Genomic DNA, 21843 nt, shown 5'->3' with positions numbered 1-21843 from the left:
CAAATCTGTTTTTCTACATTCTAGCATCCAACGTACAGCACACAATATAAAAACGGTAAAGGTGTCCCTTGCTCTTCTCCCACACTTTCCCTGCTCCTGTATGGCTGGCAAGGAACGCCAGATATGGTCTTTCTTATACCAGTGAACAGTGGGCAGGGGAGAGAGAGGAATTACATTAAGAAAAAGTCCAGCAAAGCACAACAGCAAGTGGGTAAGACCTGGAGGATCCCAGACATTTGCCTTGGCATTGAGGATAGCCCTGTTGGCAAATGAAACAGTGTGAGCAGTGCAGAATCCTCCCTTCCATTCAAAAGGCAGCTCACAAGCAGGGAGTTTTCTCCTGCCACTGCCCCCACCACATGGCAGTGATGGCTTCTGACAGACACTCTCCTCCTTGCTTTTCTCTCCCCTCCATATTTGAAAGAAACTCCAGGGGAAAAAAAAAAGTGGTGGTGGGGAAGACTATTTCTTGGCACCTTAAGCCAAATAAACCTAAATGTGGATGGATGAACACAAACTTCAGGTCTATGGGACCCAGATATATTTCTAGGACTGATTTTTTTAAGCTGCAATCCCTGATAAAAAAAAATCACCACTGATATCTGCCAATAAATTTTCATTCCTGCATTACATGGCATAAAATAATTGAGAAACAAAGAATGCCTCTCCAAAACACCCCCTAAATCCTTTGACAGACCTCACAGGAAGCATAACGCAGTGCCTGCATAGTTAAGGCAGCCTGTGCAGCATGTCTGGATGCCCACCCAGCATGCTTGAGGTACATTCCACAATTAAACAGACCATTTATCCACAAGCCATGGCTGGAACTTTCAGAATTGTGCAAGTTGGATGCTGAATTAACTTAAAGAGATATTGCAGAAAGATGACTTCTGGTTTGTTTTCTATTTTATTCATTCCAATTGTGCAGTTACATTCTAAGCCTTTATTATCGTGACTTTTAGTATATGCCACAAGGATTGTCAGACTGCCTAATCTTGGGAGTATTGCTAATCCCTGCCAAAGCCTGTTGATTGGGGAAGATGTGCATAAATTTTCAGCTTTTTTAGAAACTCTAATTACAATCTGAATACACATACAAATATCTATCTTATCTAACCATTAATGTATTTGACTCACTTAGAGGCTGTTATATAACTCACTAGTGATCCAGATTTACAGCCTCTCAGACTCCTGCAGGCTACAGAACAGCGCTGCTACTAAGCCATCATGTACCAGCTTGAATTCTAAGAGTCAGGCTGGATTTCTTGGGGTTTGTGCACAAATACTTTGTAGCCCATTACAAAGCATCTGTCAACAGTTGTGCCTATGTGACTCAGGCCAGATTTGAGCTCCGTAATTGGAATTTTCCCATTAAAATGACTTTATAAGAATGACTTGATGTACAAATGAGATCATTCTATAGGAAGGGCAAATGGAAAACAAATCTAGTAAAAACATTTAAAAATAACAATACATTTAAAAATAACAATAACAAGACATGGTACTAATATGCATGGTCTAGGTCTTGGGGGAAATAGCTATTTATAAAAATACTTTTTAAATGTAAAATAGGAATACAAATACTGAGAGAAATGTATTCACATATTAAATGATTAAGAGCCAAAAATAAAGACTTTGCCATAGTGTGATGAATTCTGATGTTCTTGGAAGAATTTCAGGGTTATGGCAATTACTTTAGGGACCTGAAATCATTAAAATTGAGACTGATCATTTAAACTGGCATGAGTTTATAGCATACAGATAAACAGCATGCGTGATTTTGAATACATCACAGACAAGAAGTGTAATGTGTACAAACACACGGGACTACAAATTCACGTAAAACAGAGTCACAGGATGGCAGGGACTGGTGGATACATCTAGTGATCATATGGTCCCACACCCTGCTCAAGCAGGGACACCAAAAGCATTTTTTCCAGCACCATATCCAGTCAGGTTTTTAATATCTCCACAATATTCAAATCTCTGTGGCCAACTGTCAATCCCTCTTGACAACCTGTTCAGCCACTTCCACAGTAAAAACCTGCTTTCTTCTGTTTAGATGAAATGTAGTGTTTTTTTAATGACCACTGGCCCTTATTCTGCCAGTGGGCACTACTGAGCAGCACCAGTTCCCTCTTCTTCATCTCTCATTCCCCAATCCCTGCAATTTACACAGATGTATTACGACCCTCTGAGACTTCCCTTCTCCATACTGAACAGTCCAAGATCTCAATCTCCCCTCACAGCAAAGATGCCCCAGACCTTCAATGATTGTTGTGGCCCTGCACAGGATTCTCTCCACATAATCTCCATTCTTCTTGCACTGGGAAACTCATATTGGCCATGCACTAAGAATGGTTCCAGATGTGATTAAAAATTAAATGCCCAGAAGGAAACATTTTTGGAATTACATAGTGTCATTGCCTGTGACAACAGAGGACATCCAAGGAGGAAATTATACATGAAAACTGATGAAACTCATGAGCACATTAATGAAAAATTATAGGGCACCACTGGCTGTAAAACAGGCAGGAGGAAGTCCAGTCATACTGAAATGTTCATTTCTGTCCTTCCTGAAATTAAAACAAAAATAAAATTTGGTAATATAAGTAGTATTCTATATGTTTTCCTGATACAGTTTTATCTGATCTTGTTGTCACATTCTGCAGGGAATAGTATAGGATGTTCTGAAAAATGTGCCAGACAGGTCTCAAGAGACTTCATTACTAAGCAACACTAATATACTCTACTGATCATTGCTAAAAAAATAAAGCTCTAAGTTAGATCAAAATTATTCTCTTTCAGAGTATGATTTACAAGTCACCTCAGGAAAAGGTGGGAATAGACATTTGGCTTGGAAAAGAAATGGAAGCACAGAGTGTACCCACAAGGTCGTGAAAAATACAGAACTGTCAAATTCATTTTGAGACACATAGTTTTGCAAAAGCCATTTTCTTTGGCTTTTCAAAGAAAGAAATCAGGTGGAAGGTCCTGTGTAATTTTAGAAGTTCCAGTTAATGGGAAAAAAGTCTAAACATGACCCGATTTTGAGGTCAAAAATATAAAGCAAAGCAAAAAACCCAAACTGAAAGCAATTGTGATTTTGAAGGTTGGATTCACGATTAGCATAGGCAAATCTGCTGACTTCTTTAATACAATAAACTGAATTTTTTCAAGTTGGTACACTAAATCACAGTCATACTGATGATGGGTGTAACACAAATACTAATGGATAGTGTTGTCCTAAGAATTCAGTCAGGCATAGCACCTTCACAGGATGCTATGGCAGCCTTTAAGAAGAGTCCAGAGCTCAGAGCTGTGCAGAGTAACACAGAATGTTTCCCATGAATGATCACGAGCACCAGTGACAGCAGCTCTTTCTTGCCCTATCATGCTCACCCATACCATGGGGGAGCAATAGGAGGGATGCATCCATTTCCCAAGCACTGGGATTGCAACTGGGAGTGACTACTTGCTGCGAAATCTGACACAAAGGCAGTAAAAACCAGACATGGCACACTGAACTGAAGACTGTGTGTCTTGGGATTGCAGGTTCTCAAGGCTCTACTCAGAAAAGGAGGAAGAAAAAACCCCCAGCAAATTAAACATTTTTCCATGGTGCAGCCTGGAGCATGCCAAACAGCAAACAGATTTGTAGGTGTAGACAGCTGATTTCTGCCACTTGTGGTGTGGGACACCTGCCACATACTGACTGAAAGAGGTGTCCTAACAGGGTGTGCTGTGACATCCAGTGCTCCAAGGCACCAACAGCACCAGGTCATCTCCCCAGCGTTCCTACTTTCATCTGAGAGCTGATGTTAGGGATGCTCGTGCCTTCCTTCTTTTGCCTCTTCCTGTTTCTTCCTCTCAGGAAGAAGTTTTAACACAACTGGTGTTGTGGTCAGGAGTTTTAACACAACTTCTTTCTTTCTTTATTTTCAGGTTTAGTGACAGCTGTCTCAGTCTAGAACTAATCTGAGAATTGATTTTACATCACATTTAGTAGTGGCTACACAACTGCTTTTCATATGGAACACGTCAAAATCTGGTGTGCCAGCCTCTGATCCTTTTCTTTTCCCCTTTATGGCTGGCATAAATATCCACTGTAAGAGAACTAGAGAAACAGAACAGTAGGATGTCCTAGGATGATATTTTAAATGCTAAATGTCCTAGGAACATTTCTGACCTTACCTCGGTCTTTCTGGGCCATGCATGTGATAATTCCAGCCAATTTGAATGCTGTACTAACACTTAATGAACTTTGAATTTACAATCACAATATTAGGCTCTTATATTAGCTGCTTCATTAGGAAAAGCAGCATGGTTATGAGGATGATGTTAAGACATTTAATTTACTTTTTTCACGGCAAAAGTATCCTCCAAAGTGTGGCGGATACCATTACTCACTTTGCATAGTACCTTTAAAAAGATTAAGCACCTTTGCTTAATCTTAATTGCAGTGGTCCCCTCCTTTTTCAAGGTGCCACTTAGTATCAGCAAAGCAAACATAACCTGCTCTGCAGGAGTGTCACTGGAGTTTCTTTTGAGAAATGCAGAGTAAATTTTAGAAAATACGCCACTTGATCTTGTGGAGGGTGCCTTCACAAACATGGTATTTTTGGCCACATGAAACATCACAGAATGAAACTGTAACCTCACTGTAATCTACAGATATTCTTCTCACCCATTTACCTGGCATCAGGGACTCAACCATCATAGTGGATCTGCTGAGTTTACCATTCAAAAGACCCTTACTTATAAATCTGTATGGCCTGAAACCAGCTGAGAGTGATTGGAACTACTTGCACAGCTAAATATATAGCTCTGTTTCTGAATCCTATCCGTTAATGAAGACATTTACAAACCTCAGAAGTACTGCTACATTAATAACACTGCGTGAATGTGTAATCAATACGTATGCAGAGAGAGGAGGCTGAAATATTATTATTCAAACACTTTAATACTGCCTTGAAATTGCAATCACAAGAACTTATTCCCTACACCAAAGGTGCAGTCATCTAAACCTCAGAAGACGGATGATAGACCTCTGCTCTGGGGCACAGTGCAGCTCTGTTATTTCAGAGAAGGGGATAAAATCTCCTGAGGCTGTCAGTTCAAAGTGCAGGCACACATCCTCTCTTAGGGAACTGTCCCCTCCCAGTCCCTCTGGACACCCAGATCCAAAGGGGCTCACGATCTCATTTTCTCTGTGCATAAATAAAACATCTCCTTATTTACAGCCATCAGCTGACCTATTTTAGGAGGAGATTAACCTGAACCTAAAAATATCAACTTCTCTCCCCTAAGACGGCGAGAGCAATCAGCTCAGCTGTATATATTTACCCTACAAAAATATAAATTTAGGAGAGAGGAATCCCAGCTTTGCTGGCATATTTAGCTCTGGGATGTTTTCAGCAAAATGGCTGGCTCTTAGCATCGGCTGGCTATGAGGGGACTTTCAGTGGCAATGATGGTGAAGGGGGAAAAAAACAGAAGGCTTATCAGGCTTTCCTTCTTGGCAGTTCTCTTTCCTACTCATTTCTTCATGGGGGACAATATGAAACAACTGTTTCCTCTGAAGAAGCTTGCTGGGCTGGGACTGCAGCAGCACTGGGTGACAGCTTGGACTGGCTTGGCTCTCTGTGCAGGAGAGGAAGCTAATGAGGTTCCAGCAATTTAGGTGGAGGACTTCCTGGCCCACCAGAGTCTGAGGTGTCATAAAGGAGCTGCCAGACTAGAAACTGAAATCCAAGTTTGAGCAGTGTCTTACAGCTTTTTTACTTCCCCAAAAACCTTAGGCAAGTAATTTTGTCATTAATGTACTGCAGTAGCACTGGGAGGCTCTAATTGAACCTAGGGACCCATAACGACAGAGGCAATAAAAGCAAGTAATGAACCACTCTATCTTTGCACAGAAGAGACTGTAATTGCTCTTTGCTTCCTTTATGCCCACCTGCAAAATGCAGGCAGCAGAGACCTACCAACCTCACACGGGGATCATGAGAATGATTCCAGAAATGTTTATGAAATGCTCACAAGCCATGGAAACAACCACCTTAGAAAATAAGAGACATTAAAAACCTGATTTGTAAAGCAGTGGAGCAGTATCTACCCATTTGTCACATTTACAAATAATATCCCATTTGCCAGTGGTACAGACCCATGATCCACGGCTGGCAACCGCAAGCCTGGCGCTGCCCTCTGGGGCATGATGAGACCCAGCAGTGTCTTTGCAGGTTTGCTCCCAAAGGCCATTTGAAAGCTTAAGCATATTAACCACAGCTTCTGCGTGTTGTTTTCTATTGCAGACAACTTATATTGATTCCCTGTAATCAGGCAGTTGAGCAGCCTTTAAGTTTAGGCTGTAATCTCCAAAGTGGGAAACGAATGCTGATGTTTGTACCACTAGCAAAGCACCTCAAATCTCCCCGCAGCTCCACCACAATCGTGTCTAGACCTCTTCCACGTGGGACAGAAACATCCCTGCTGAGTACCTCCACACCAGCCCCTACCCCTGCCTGAACTTTTGTTTCCTTGAGCTCAAAACCACCACCAGCTGAGCTTTTCCTCCCCAAAGGGCCTGGGAATGTGAGCCCCCTCAGGAGGAGGAGGCTGCTCCCAGGGCAGGCAGAGCACAGCCTCTCTCAGGGCTGGCTGCTCAAGGGGCTCCTTGCAGCTGCCACAAAAGCTGCTGCCAGCACCCCCAGGAAGCAGATCCAAAGAAAGGGGCTTTGTTAAGGATGATCCTGCCTGCATGGACACTGCTCTCAGCTGGTAGGGAGCCAAGCCCTTGGCCAATGCGCATCAGCAGAGTTTGCAGCCTGGGCTCAGCGCTGGCTGCGAGACATGGGGAAGGCAACAGCTTCTGTTCTTTCTGACCTCCCTTTCTCACTTTTTTATGAAGCTAAGAGGGAAAAACTCACTAGCTTCTATGCAGCAGGTGACCAGAAGTAGAAGCTGACTGAGCCAGAGGTGGGCACTGTTCCAAAGGAAAGCCATCACACCGCCAGGGGGCTGGGCTGCTGTTCTAATGTATTTTAAGCATTATCTCAGTGCAGGCATAAAGGAACCCTGTATATATGACAAAGCCTTTGAAAAGTTAAATAGAGACAGTTACTGCAAATGCTTGAAGGATATACTACAGTTTCTTCAGCCTTTTCAAGGAAGTCCTAGATGTGTCCCTATACAGGGTGAAGTAAAACTGACTGATCTGATCATTTTAGGGAGCCCTTTTCCCTTTTGTCAAACTAAAAAGTATATTTCTATGGCAAACCTACCAGACAGTGGTAAGTTATGGTTCAATACCTTTGCAAGTTATGCAGACTGGGGTCCTCCAACAACAGCTGCTGCAGAAGCCACATGGTCCAGGCCCAGAACACTGTGTTTTAATTTCTAAGTAGATCCCTGTTAAGAAATCTTCTTACATCTCCAGAATACTTGAATATTACAGTATTTTCTTTTACACACCATTCTTGATTAATTTCCTGCCCTTTGGATGTTCTGGGCTACATTGCTCCAGCTTGACTGTGGGACCTAACTGCCCAAAATGCTGAATTAAAGAAGCTGTATTGCTATACCTACATGTATATGATTGTAGGCTATGATGCAAAACCTGTGAGAAGGCTTAAATGTCTGCTGTTCTAACCCACGGCACTCAATGCAGAAGAAACAGCACAGCTCATACAAGACGCTTGAAGAAGTGGTTAAGTTTTCTCTATACTGAAAAGCCCTACTGACTGTCTCATTGAGATCCTTTGAAAAATGGGGCTTCCAGCAGAAATAGCTGTAATAGTCATTAGGAGAGATACAAAAGCTCACCACCAATATAATGTAACACCTAACTAATCTGCAGCAGTGACTGTTTCTTCTGAACAAAGTATGGTTTTGTATTTCTGAGCTAGCAATGCAGAGAAAAATTGACTTCTAAGCTGCTCTGACTAGGGTATAATATTACCTACATGAGATAGCACTGCAGAAAAATAGGAACTTCTAAAACATGATTCATCTCATCCTTAGGCATATATCAAAAGTAATTCTAATGAACCTCAATGCAGAAGTACTTATTTCCTTTCAATGGCCATAGAGAGACTCCAGATAACTAACTGGAGCATATTTTTCCATCTGAAATTGTCACAGATCCATCCCATCCATTCCCTAGAGCTTTGCTGTCAATACAAGACTTTTGATATGGGCCAAGTCTCTGGGCTCATTCTGCACTAAAAGATTTAATTTTTTTAAACAACACAGCCCCATGTCAAGTCATCTGTCCATGATTCTAAGGAAAATAAAGGCAAATAACAGCAATACCATTAGGTGGTGTCCATCCCCTCCATTCACTCTAAGGCTTCTACAGAAAATTAGTTCAGGCTAGATGTCTGTGCTTTACTGGCTAGCTATACTTAAGTAAAACAAGAGTGGTCCAAAACAGTTGTCTAGACTGCCTGTTTGATGCTGCCAGAAGCAAGTATTTCATTGTGTCTGGAGTTCTAGCTTCTAAACAGCTAAAAATACGGGGAAAATTATGCTAACTAAAGAGGTGGTTGGTAACTGAGAGTAATATAAGGTTGAAAGAGAGAGAAGAAAAATACATCAAATGTCTTAGAAATATTTAGTTTTAGTATTCACCTAACTTCACCTTATTTTGGTAATTCAGTATCAACACTATTTTAGTAATTGTGATGGAGGTGTCTAAGGAAGCAGCGATAAGCCTCAGGAAAATGTATCAGAAGACATTACTTTAGTGAGCAGAACGCCACCAAACCTATCTCTTCCCTATTAGCTGACTTCTGCCTCAAATTGCAAAATCACAACTTAGTCTTGTTGAACTTGGCTGCTCAGCATTTCACAGAGGTCTGCCCTGGCTCTCTCCACATGTTCTTTTACAAGGAAGGCACTAATACATCCCAGCAGAGTCAACAAGCTGTGTTGACTGTCTCTGTTCTCAGGAATAAATTCAAGGAGCCTCTTCTGTCCACCTGTACGGAAGAGTAGCAGAAAAGCTCTGCCTCTACATATGAGACTGCACTTCCAGCTGTCCCTGAGAGCAACCTATGAAAAGCTTCCTAAGAGCCATTTCCACTTTTCAAAGTCTCTTAAAATTAACATTTGTGTTTATTTATTATTCATTTAATCATATTCTTATACAAGACTTTTACACACCGGTTTTGAGAGGCCGAATACATTATTTATCATATTTTACTAAACCAGAATTAAAGTCTGTTTAGAACAACACTGTTTTCAAGTTCTCCCTCCATACTTGCAGTTTTCCTGCAGCTCTTGCAGATGCTAATTGGGAAAAGTACAAAATGAAGAAAAAACCCTGTAGGTGCCTTTATCTCAATGCCTTCACTGCATGCTAAGAAAATATCAGGGAAATTTTATTAAAATACCTTTTTAAAAAAAAATTCTAAGTGGCTACAAGAAATGGATAGTATGTGAATAGTGATTGCCTTAATGTTCAGTGTTGCAATAAAAATTGGGATACTGGTGAAGTTACTGTCTCCTCATTACTCTGACTTCACCATGCTTATTAGAGGAAAATAATTTGAGCTTATGTCCTGCTACAGAACTAGCCTGCGCACTTCCCTTTATCAAAAGTCAAACTGTGACTCAGTTTGAGGTGTTAAAAAGGAAGATGTACATAAACTACGTTAGCTACTATCTCCAGACACTACAAATTGTTCCCTTACCAACAGCTGGTAAGCTCGCTTGTTGATCCACAGCAATCAACCTTGGCCATCTTCATGGCCGATTAAAATTCATCAGGAATCAACACAGGTCCTCTTTTTCCTGTGCTCATGAACTTGGAGATCTCATTATTTTCAGAATATTCATTAAATTCTCTACTTACTCTAAAAATAGCATGGGGTGGGGGTGGGTTTGCTGCTGAGTGCCAAGTAGCTGCTTAATGTATTTGTCCATTCCATGATACAAGATCGGGTAACTCCATGTACTCGGGCACTGTGTCTTCAAGAGACAGTTGTCATAAATAGACTCCACCTCACAGAATTCAATATTGTCAAAGCACCAATTAACAGCAATTAACTAATTCATCTTCAGGGCAACCCTGTGAGCTAGGTAACACCGATATAATTAACACAGGAGTAAAATGAGATTTAGGAGTTAAGTCAGTTGCCTGGGCAGAGGCCTTCATGGTCTAGTGGATTAGACATCTGCCTCTCCAACCAAAGACGTTGAGTCTAATCCTTTTTCTGACATTGATTTGCTGCATGACCTTATGGAAAGTCAATTAACTTCTCTGTTTCAGCTGCACTAGAGATAATGATGCTTACCTACCTGGTGACACATGGGCATTTGGACACTGTACTAAATTATACTCTTAATGTATTCTTAGGGACTGTCAGTGGAAGAGGTGAAACATTAAAGCTAGGAGGCTTTAATGTCCTTGCTATTTTATCTAATTCTTCCTCCCCACACCAGAAATAGCCTCGGGTTTAGATCAAATTTCTTGGTTTAAGGTGCTCCTAGTGAAACTGCTTCTGGCATCAGGAATTTTCATTACATCCTGTTTGACCAGCAAAGTTATTCAGAGTACAGGTCAGCACTAGAATTGCAAAGGAAAGTTATTTTAAACTTGGCCATGGAAGAAACCAACACACTTCCCATGCTACCATGAGATAATGAACAGACTGTCACAGCAATCCCCATCAAGTACCCTGGATTCAAAGAGAGCAGAGCCTGCTGAGAAATCTCTGAGCCTGTGCTCATGCATCATTCCCAGTTCCCTCTAAATGAGACTTCTGCAGGATAATTTCTACAGGTGTTCTGACCCCTAGCAGGGATGCAATCCCACAGGAAAAGTACCTGTATACATGTACTCCTGGAGCAGAGCCATCTGATCTTGCAATCTTGGAGCAGTGGGGAGCTGTACTTAACAGAAGGGCAACTAAAGGACAACTAAAACCTGCTCTGTTCATTTCATTAGGAGCTGTCCCTGAACTTCTGTCCTTTCCATGACATGCCATAGAGTGCTAAAATACCACTTCTGCAATGGGCATTTGGACTGCCCAGCAGGTACCTAGGCTGGTGGCATGCACAGGTAACTTTATATCACATTTTGTGTATTTGACCAGGCTTTTAATTATTTCTACAAAATATTCTGTTGCTACATATCATGCTTCTTAGGCCCATAAAATCTCCCACAATTCTAATTTAGCAAGAAATCAGTCAAATAGGACGTAAGAATTCAACATTTACCTTTATTTATGTAAGAAAGCTTAATTTTCCTTCTCTTTCATAATGAAGAAAACATCAAGCACTTTTTGCCTTTTGCCTGCTGAATTATAGGAATCATAATGAACGTTCATGCAGCCAGAAAATGAATAACCTGCTCCTGCCTCTGCTGCAACACTGATCACTTCTCAGCATCCTTTCTGCTGCTGATCTGCCGTACACCAGCTCTTTCAGTCCACTGCCCTGCTCTCTTCATCCTCAGACTGGTTAGCACCACTTTCTTCTCCACCCTCCCAGCTCCACTGATAATGTGTTTAACATTTACTTTGATGCTATTCCTTGAGGCTTTTCAAAAACCTTTTTGGAAAGAAGACCATTAAAAAAGAAAGCCTGTAGGGAAAGACAGTGAGGAAAGCTAAAGCAGAAAGGGTATGTGCTTATCTATCATATTCCCCTGTAGGCTTTGTCTTGCTGCAAGCCTGCAGGTGACTCAATGCAAACCCACACTGCTGTAAATAGGGAATAAATATTGTCCTCTCCTAAAATATACCTGGGCTATTTCAGTAAACTTAGACTTACTGGCTGCTCCTTGTACAAACATATTAAATCTCAATAAATTACAAGGGAGCTGTAGATCAGTAATACAGATATTCTCGAGGCTGAAAGACTGCAGAGGCCAGTGGTGTGGCTAGCACAGACCAAATGGTTCCATGTCTACACATTATGAAAAAACTTACAGGTTATTTATAATACCTTATAAACGTATTCTAGGATTTTATTCTGAGCACGGCAAGGGGCAGAAAGCAAAACTCTCTTCATCCCTCACAGGCCTAAAATATAAATCTTTGGTGCTGGTTTTGACACAGATTAAAATTACCTGAGCGCTAAGAGGTGATTAACATGTAACACAATTGGCACTAGCAGGACATATAATTACATTCAGACAGATTACTGGGCATTCCTTCTAAGCATTTGTAGCTTATCTTGTAATGTTATCTCATGCACTCACATGTTTAACTGGGATGCTTTTTTTTTTGGTCTTACTATGTGGAGAGTTAGAACCTGTACCTTACTGCACCTAATCTACTAATACACAGAAATATCCATTTAAGTTTAAGGCTGAGCTTCAGATCTCTGCTGCATTAGACTCTTTATTTAAATATGTACGTTTTAATATTGCATATTTTGCAAAATTTTATAAAACTATACAACACATCAATTCTGTAGTCTAGACTAGAAATCAACTAATGTAAACTTCATCTATTGATAAACACTGTAATACCAGGAAGGATAACTTCTTTTTCTTTGTCTTATTAATTCTTCCCAGTGGCTTCTGTTTAACACTGTATATAAACAATTACAGTCTCCTGTGAGATGTTTTTCCATTTTCAAGTTCAGAATTAAATGGGTGATTTGCATACACGTTTTTTAAGTGGAATGCAAAGGTGTCTGGACCTTCAGATTTATACTGGCTTTGCTGTAAATTAATGCTGCTGAAGTCTATAAACACACTTGAACCTGCAGCGAGTTTATAAAATACTGGTGACTCTTTGGATGAAACAGAATCTGGATTGGAAGAGGGAAAGGAAATCAGTTCATCTTAAGTTTGGTAATGTAGTATAGTTACTGTAAACAGTGTTTTTACTTCTTAGTATGATCACTAGAAGACAATGTATAGTCAGTATTAAATCAGGGCAGATACTGACGATAAAGGCAAAGCTTAATCTTGCTAGGATTAGTGACTCCAAATTGATACGGCTGAAAAACATTGCAAAATGCTGAAGTTAGGTGGCTTCAAGGGCTAGCAAAATGCCTTGCATGGTAATTATCAAAAGTCTTCAGAGACAATGATTGCACCTGGAAGCGCTGATTTGATTACCAAAACAAAAAAAATAGTCTACTGCAGTAGCCTCATTTGTACTTTAATTAAGAGCTTTGTTTTTAAATATAACCATCTGATTCCCTGGGGTTATTTTTAAAGTAAGCTTCTGGCAAGGCAGCAGTGTGGTGGATTAGAGGCTTGGAATTGAGGAAAAATCATCGTTCAGCATACAGTTTAGAATAATGTGTGCATATATACAAATACATGTGTATTAAACATCATGTAACAGGATACAGGACTGGATTTATTAAAGCCAAATGGAAAGATATTTCCTCTTTTAATATTCTAGATCTCTTTTAATATATGCAGTGCGGATATTGTACTGCAGTCTGGTTCATGTAAATACCATAACAATTGCACATCAATCTGATCGAGCCAGTGAAAGCTCTGTTTTACTCCAGATGTAAAACCAAATTATCAATTTAGCTGTCTGCATCTAGAACTCCATCTAACAGTGGCTGTTACACTTGATGTAGATATATAAGACATATCACCCATCAACTCACTGTTTATCATGGAGTATGCAGGCATGAGTGGAAAAGCAGCAGACCCAGATAAAGCACAGTCATAGGAAAGAAGCAGCAGGATAGCAAAAGGGGAGCAGAATGGGGATGTTAAAGAACCATGTTAAAAGGGGAATGCTGGGGGAGAGGGTGAAAGATCTGTACATGACATTTCTGAACATGAGAAGACAGAAAATGGTATTTTTCAAGTTCTTATTCCAGAAGTGAACTTACAGCTTCCAAATTTTAATGGGCAAGCATGTGCATCCATGGGGAAGTCTTCAAGCTGCATGGGACATTCAGCAGAGATGGTCAATCTGTGGGGGAGTAAAAAGAAAACACATAATTACTTTTTTTTCCTGCACTTTTCCTTTAGGCCCCTCACTGCACTGCACGAGTGCTGACACTAGCACACTTTTCCTGAAGGCTCCTTGCTCCTGCTGAAATCAGAGATAACCCCCTGTTAAACTGAATGTGAGATAAGCCAGGTGGACCACTCTGTGTGCATGCCCCAAGCATTATCTAGTAACCCTGAGACATGTGGAATGATTTTATTTATGTAAGCTGTCCCAATAAGATCATTCTTTTTACTAGTACGTGAAGAAACTCCTGTGATGGAGTTTCTGCCATGTACTTTATACTTATCTGCTCTCTGTACATACTACAACTGGACTAGGAATTTGATTGCTGGGCCAAATAGCACTGTTATAGACATAAAGAATTACTGACTTTATATGCAGATGTAACTATTTAAATGCATTAAATAAATGTTTATAGATATACATATATAATATAACTAATATAGCTATATATGAAGTTATATATAATCAAGGACATATATGCATCACTTTATCATAGTGCTCTATGGTTAACTTCTGTGGAAATCACATGGTATTGGAGTCCATTTCAGTTCAACACACTGTGAATTACATGGGCAAAAACAAGAGGGTCATATTCCCCAGCATACTGCTTAGGGAAGCAATTCTATCCTGGACTCCAAAGCCACTATGTGGAAATATTTCACCTAGACCAGACAGAAGGGTAGGGAAGAAAAGACCCTTAGGCAGATATAGATATTTCCCATGGATGTTCTGAATGGCTGGCCAATCAAGCTGAAGATTAAGAATAGTCTGCGGTAAATTTCTGGGCAGTGCCATATCAGTTACATTGATATCAAATGCATCAAATATATCAAATATCTCAAGAGAGCCAAAACGTGCTTCCAGCACAAGGAGAATCTGTTTTGTTTATGCCATTTTGATATTTGCATAATACAGACAGTTTGCTCAGGATGTGAAGATGAAAATCTCACTTTACTTTATGAATATCTTTATGGCTTTCTTATTTTCTGCTGTTAATCCACCTCAGAGGCAACAGCCCAGAGACATCCAAGGCTCCATAGACTGCCTGGTGCTGGGCTGACACAGGGCTCTACTGGAGGGCAGCCTGGTTCCTAACTAAATTATTGCTTGGGGAGTGAAAACTTCCAAAGAAATCCACAACACCCTACTAGCAGCATGCAAAAGAACACGTTCCTATCACTACAGCAACATGGAGCTATATATGCTGGCTATATAAATAGTCATCACTTCCTATGGTGCCATAAGAGCTGCTGTCAAAAGGGGCTGTAAAGGGTAATAATCTGTGTACAGATGGCACAGTGCTCAGCCAGTCCAGTTCAGTACAACACAATGATGCCTTGCCAGGGCACTACAGCTACACAATCAACTGAGGGAGACAGCTCCACTCTGCTGGAGCTAACACACAGAAATTCTGGAGCTCTACCAATGGCTGGAAATGGCAAAGTAAGCATAGAAAATGCAACAGTATCACTGGCTAGAGATCGTATTCTGAGGATGAGCAGGGAAACAGCGAGAGAAAAAGGCAAAATGCACACAGTAATAGAAAATGTAAAGATAACATGCCATAGAAAGCCACAGAAAAAGAAATCCAGTTCAGAACAGAGATAATTTACCATTTGGTAAGAACAGACAGGAAGGGTACAATATAGAAAAGGCCTGAGATTCTTGAGCTGTTATTGAGCTTTATTTTTCTAAAAGATATCTTAACATCACTCAGATATATAGTTGTCTGCAGTGGAGACTGCCCTTGGGCACCAAAGGCAGCAAAGCCAGAGTTACCAAGAGTGGTGTGTGGACGAATTTAATAAGCTGGTTCTAGTAGTATCCTGCCCAGAACTCACATCCTTTTCACAAAAAACACTCTAATGGGCCCTTGAAAGCAAGGCTGTCAACCCTCCAATGCATCATTTTATTTTCCATGTTAAGCACTACAAATTAAAATGAATCTTCTTGATAAATTCAGAAACCTTGCTGTAAGAGCCCAAGAAAAGCCAGGGTGCTTTGCTGCAGTCCATCTCCTGTCTGTCTACCAACAGTTTAGGCATGTCATTTCAGAGCTGCAGCTTGACAACATTTTAATATACAAACTTGTCATCTGCAAACATCGAAGGAGGGAATGCTTGTACCCATCTTACAAAGACAACAGGTGTAGAATCAGAAAGTGAAGGAATATTCAGTGCAGAATTATGCATAAGACCTTCTGCTTCATCTCGCTCTCCTATGAATTGTATCCTGCTGCCTGCATCTCTGGAAATAACCCTTGTGTGTAATGAGGAAGGTTGTAGACATTCATCAGCTATAAATGTGGAAGAGAAGTGACGATGAGTTGCACAGAGACTGTGACCTAGTGGAATTTAATTAAGTCCCTCCAGAAATTATTTTTGCCTGTCCTAAATAAAAAGGTAGCATATAAGGCTGGAGGGCATGTGGCTGCCACTACCTGACTCAGAAGCCTCAAAGACTCTTGAGGTGCCAGGGCTACTCCTCTGTCCCTTCTTAATTGCTCATCCAGCAAAAGGCAGAATATCCTTTAAAAGGGCACTGCCTGCAGCAGTCTTCTGGGTCTAGCCTGGGGAAAGGTAGAACCAAGTTTAGGAGCTGTTAATGTGCTTGGGGACAGCCTTTCCTTCCATTAACATGAATTCTTTGATTAAAAATGTTCATTTTGCTCTCTATCAATAATATCTACATGCTTCTTTCCTTTTCCCATGCCCCCATCCTAGGACCACTTGTAGTCTGACAGTCTTGAACAAAATTAACTAGCTCTACCTATTTGTTATATGCTATTAAGAACTATGTAGGTGATTTTTAAGAGCTCAATAAACACTCTCCTAGAAACCTCTTAGAAAAGTGTGCATTACCCAAGGCTTTTGAAGTGTCTTGTAATGGCTGATGTGACAAAAATTTTGACAGGAAACTTGTAAGAAAACTTGACTGTGGGTTCTGATTCACAACACAAATATCACCACCCTGAATTTCTGTAGTTGCTCTGTGCCCAACACGAACTGGTTTTCATAACTATGTGAGGACCTGAAAAACAAAGTCACTCAACTGACTCCTGGTTCAAAGAGGCTGGATTTTCTACTGCATACAGAAATAAAAGCAGCACAGCAGACATCTACACTCTGGGGGCTGGAAGAACAGGTTGTTGCATACAGATTTGCTCTGAGATGCAGAGTACAAACTATATATTCAGATACAGCCCCAGGAGGTTCAAAAAATTGATATCTGGGTCTACTCCTTCAAATATCACCTGCAGTGATATTTACACACTCTGGCTTTTAACATTGTGATAAAGCTTAGGGACCCTTTGTATATTCTAGTTTACACAGCTGATTATTACACAGTCCTCGGTCACAGCCAGCATGGCATCATGCTTTTCAAACCTGATTTTCTTTAATGACAACATAACCCATCTAGTTGATTAAGATAAGTCATCAGGGAAGCTCATGCTATCTTTTTGGATTTCCTTACAGCTTATGCTACTGTCTCTCCCAGTATCCTTCTGGACAAAATATCCAGCACACAGCTGGATAAATAAATTATGTAATGGATGAGCAACTGGCTCAGGGGTTGGACACAAAGGGTTGCAGTGAACAGATGACATGAAACTGATGACCTGTCACTAATGGGGCTCTGCAGGGCTCTCTCTTAGGCCCTGCGCTCTTCAACATCTTTGTGAATGACTTGGATGCAGGACTGGAAGGGATACTAAGCAAGTTCATAGCTGATACAAAACTGGGAGCAGTTGTTGCCTCCCTTAAAGGCAGGAAGGTCCTGCAGAGAGTCTTACAACAAATCAGAAGAGTTGCCAATCACCAACAGTATGAAGTTCAACAAAGGAAAAAGTTCTGGATTCTGGGATAGGGCAGCCCTGGATATATGGACTGGATATATGGGAATGAGATGCTGGAAAGTAGCACCATGGAAAGAGACTTAGGGGTCCTGGTCAGTGGCAAGTTGAACATGAGTCACCAGTGTGCCCTGGTAGCCCAAAGGGCCAACCATGTCCTGGGGTGCATCAGGCACAGCATCACAGCTGGGCAAGGGAGGGGATTGTCCTGCTCTGCTCTGCACTGGGGCAGCCTCACCTTGAATATTGTGTGCAGTTTTGGGTACCACACTATAAGAAAGATAGTAAATTATTAGAGAGCATCCAAAGGAGTGCTATGGAGATGGTGAAGGACTTTGAGGGGAAGCTGTGTGAGAAGTGGCTGAGGGGAGCCTACAACCTCCATGTGATGGGAAGAAGAGGCAATGATCTGTTCTCTGTGAGGACCAGTGACACAGGACCCAAGGGAATGGCCTGAAGTGGTGTCAGGTTGGATATTAGAAAAAGGCTCAGGTTGGAAGTACAGGTTGGATATTAGAAAAAGGCTCTTTACACAGAGGGTGGCTGGACACTAGAACAGGCTCCCCAGGGAAGTGGTCACAGCACCGCCCTGACAAAGTTCAAGAAGCATTTGGACACATTGTGTGTTTCTTGGGAATGGTCCCATGCAGGGGGAATTGCACTTGATGCTCCTTGTGGGTTCATTTCAACACAGCATATTCTGTGATTGCAACAAAATTACTCTCAGTTTGCGTTTACTTAAGAAAGAGAAAGGAGGCCTGGCCCTCCTTTCATGCATACATGAAGCAGTCTTTGCCCAATCCTTTTAATATGGTGACTCCAGAATGATCTGTGATTCTCCAGAAGGATGATGATTGCTGTGCCCAGTGTAGCACAGTTATCTGAGCTAGAGACCATCACTAAACCAGGATTTTTCTGTCACAGCAAACAGACTGGCTCAAAAGGTAGTTATTTTCAACAGAAGCACTTAAAAGCTTCCCTCCTCCACCATCATTCTGTCTTAATAAAACCCCTATGGGATTAGTTCCACTCAAACAGGGTCTATGACAAGATTATAAGCAGCTATTAAAGGTCCTTTGCAATAGGAGAATAAAACTCTGATTTTATTGAAGATAGTGGTAAAATTCTCTCTGACTTGAATGGGACCACTATTCATCCAAAAAATGTAGCAATTTACATTACAGCTGCAGATTTATTAATGACAAAATTTTGTTTTCATAATGCTCCAAATACTCACACTGCTAACCAAGTGTTAATCAACCAACAAAATGTCATTGTGTATCTTAACTATCTGAAAAAAAAAGGTTAGGTCTACAAATTCTTTAATCTATCATCTATAATTGTACATGAAAGCTTTATCAAAGCTTCATAATGTATATAGCCTTTAAAAACATAAAGTGATTACTGACATTCTGTTTCAAGACACATAAACAAAATTCTAAGAAAAGCACAATTCAAGCAGCAAGACTTGTTCACTTCAGAAAAGTCACCTTCAACCACTTCCACTGGGGAATTAAGCATGACAATGCTTTCAAGAGATCGCTCATTTTTAGCAAGAGGGAAAAGACAATGCTTTCAAGAGATTGCTCATTTTTAGCAAGAGGTGTTAAAATCAAGGATGTGGCAAGGAAATAAATTCAGATATTAGGGAGGCAGACATTTGGAGTTAGTGTGCTTCAGGGTGAGGTGGGAAACCCTCAGTAGCAGTCCCCAAGACAGAAGGCACCCTGTCCTGTTTTAGGTCACTACAGGGACCCCCCAGCCGTTCCCATGATCTCCTCAATGCAAGGAGCATCTGTTCCTACTTGTGGGTCAAGAGAGGGGGGACTGAGCATCCTTCTCCTAATCTGTGAGTGCAGGAAACATTTTCCAGGATATTAAACATTTTCCAGGATATTATCTGCAGCTGCCAGGCAGGAGTTGAGGGCAGTCACCTGCCCAGGGAGCCACAGACAGCTGCAAAACTTGCTTCTGCTAATCAAAAGTTATTTGCTACTAATTTTAATACAAAAAAAATAAAACAGAGAGCTCTAGAATGAGAGGGGAGCAGAAAGGCAGTCACCAGTGGCTTTTGGGAGAACTAAATTCAAGATAAATATTGAATAATAGGAGTTACAGATGAGGGGACACAGAAATACTTTTGTTGGCACTGAGGTACTATGGCCAGAGAGATATGGAGTTTTTCTGCCTATTTGCACTCATCCCCAAACCAGCTCCATCTTCTTAGTTATTTATTCAGTGCACTACCCTCACCCCTGTTTAAAGGGAATATTTAAATGCTGTGCCTTGACCCAACCTGTGTCAGCAACCAGTAGCTGCTATGGGGCTTAGGTGAGCCCAAGTGCCCTTCCCAGCATGAGACCAGCCATTTCCTTAATAAAAGGGAAAATATTTGCTTGAAACTCACCTTAAACCAACTACAACCTATCTCCCCAACACACCAAAAAAGGGTTAAGTAGATGCAGCCTTTAGCCAGGCTATATCTCACTCCAGTGGGCTTGCTGACCCCAGTTGGGTCAACTCCAGGAGAAGCTTCCTGGGGTACCTGCTCCAGCATGACCTCAGCAGTACAATTCAAGCCCTTCTGGTATCTCCAGTATGCCCTCTGACACACAGGGAGAATAACAGTCATTGGTTTGGGTTGTTTTTTTCAAACTGTGTTGTTTTAAACTTTAGGTTTGCGAAATTATTCATTTGACCTTGACTGGTGACACAACCATTCACCTGTTCTCCTACTGTGATGTCATGGGAACACTTCAATAACCAAACTTCTATTTCTTTCAAAAGTTTTTACAGTAAGATTTGTTTTAGACCCCAGCACAGTAAGTGTATAGTCCAGGGAACTGATCTCTCCTGTGTTCCTGAAGTAAACGTAATGTGCCAGTATAAGCCTATATATTACACACACACATATATATATATATATGCATGCATAAACAAGCAAATATATACACAAACACACACACACACACACACACACACACACACAAATATATATGAGGACCTCTCTTGGTTCTGAAGCACTTGCCATACAGTCCTAACAAACCCTGTTGGTGGTAGTGGGTTACAGAACAGAAGTTTTAGAATGTGGACAGATGTTGACCCATGGAAGCACAGTGGCTGTAAGAGTCACCCTGAAACCTGCCCCTGGTTGGGTGACTGTCTGCAGCCTGGATCATGGGGAAAGAAGTGATTATTCTAAGTAACTCAAACACTGCTTTGCTCATGAATTTCCATCACTGTTGGAAAAAAGGCCAAAATGCAGATTCAGAGCCTTGATCTGCATGTCCATGTGGGATGTGGAGGCAGTTCACCACTGTTTCCTACTTATAAGCACTGATTTCTTTGCAATACACCAAATAAAGTGAACAGAGAACAGAAAATAAAGCTAAGACTAGAGTGAGGTGCTCTGCAGAAATTTCTATCTCAGCCCATTTTACCTTCATAACCATTCTGCCAAGAATACTACCATGTCCCAACTTTCCTATGATGCTGAGATGTGCTATCATTATGTGACAACTAAATGTCCTTTAAAATGCTATAGGGAAGGGACTATGGAAGACTAAGAGCTCCAGTCATTGATGCTTTTGGGAGCCATGAATACATAATTCAGGTGTATGGTGTAACTGGCAGCAAAACTCTCACTTTAAGCAAACAAAATCCTCAGCACAGCTTCTGCTGAAGTGTAAAACAAGACTTTATTTGCCTAGATGAACTTTGCTGAAGACAAAATTATTGTGTTGTGATCAGAGGGGGCAGAATTGATCTCAAAAGCTGTGCCACTATAAGAATGACTTCCCTGCATGTGGATAACTTGACATACCCAGAGCATACTCTTAGATGGAGCATGGGAGATGTTCAGCCTCTAGACACAGGAAAAACAGAAAAATGCAATGAAATAACCAATAGGATACACAAATGACATTATATGGATTTGGGAGGTTACAGAAATATTCACATAAGTAAAGGTAATACTTTTAATTCTCCAGTACTTCTTTTAAGGGCATAAAACCAATGGATGAAGCAGTGAGTTTATGCTTATCCAAC

The 21843-nt window shown here is 40.9% G+C and overlaps 1 protein-coding gene across 4 annotated transcripts in view; it reads right to left on the bottom strand.

Annotated features, from left to right (window-relative positions):
- Positions 1-21843, bottom strand: part of GABRA5 (gamma-aminobutyric acid type A receptor subunit alpha5) — a 56913-nt gene that overhangs the window by 14529 nt on the left and 20541 nt on the right. For all 4 annotated transcript variants that reach the window (XM_064711353.1, XM_064711336.1, XM_064711329.1 and 1 more), the window contains one exon: positions 13816-13898. In XM_064711353.1, coding sequence (XP_064567423.1) covers positions 13816-13898 — 83 coding nt within the window. The remainder of the gene's footprint in view (positions 1-13815; positions 13899-21843) is intronic.

Source organism: Zonotrichia leucophrys, chromosome 1 (assembly GCF_028769735.1).
Source record: "Zonotrichia leucophrys gambelii isolate GWCS_2022_RI chromosome 1, RI_Zleu_2.0, whole genome shotgun sequence".
Lineage (NCBI taxonomy): Eukaryota > Metazoa > Chordata > Aves > Passeriformes > Passerellidae > Zonotrichia > Zonotrichia leucophrys.
Note: the sequence above shows the minus strand (reverse complement) of the source record. Positions and strands in the feature narration are given on the sequence as shown.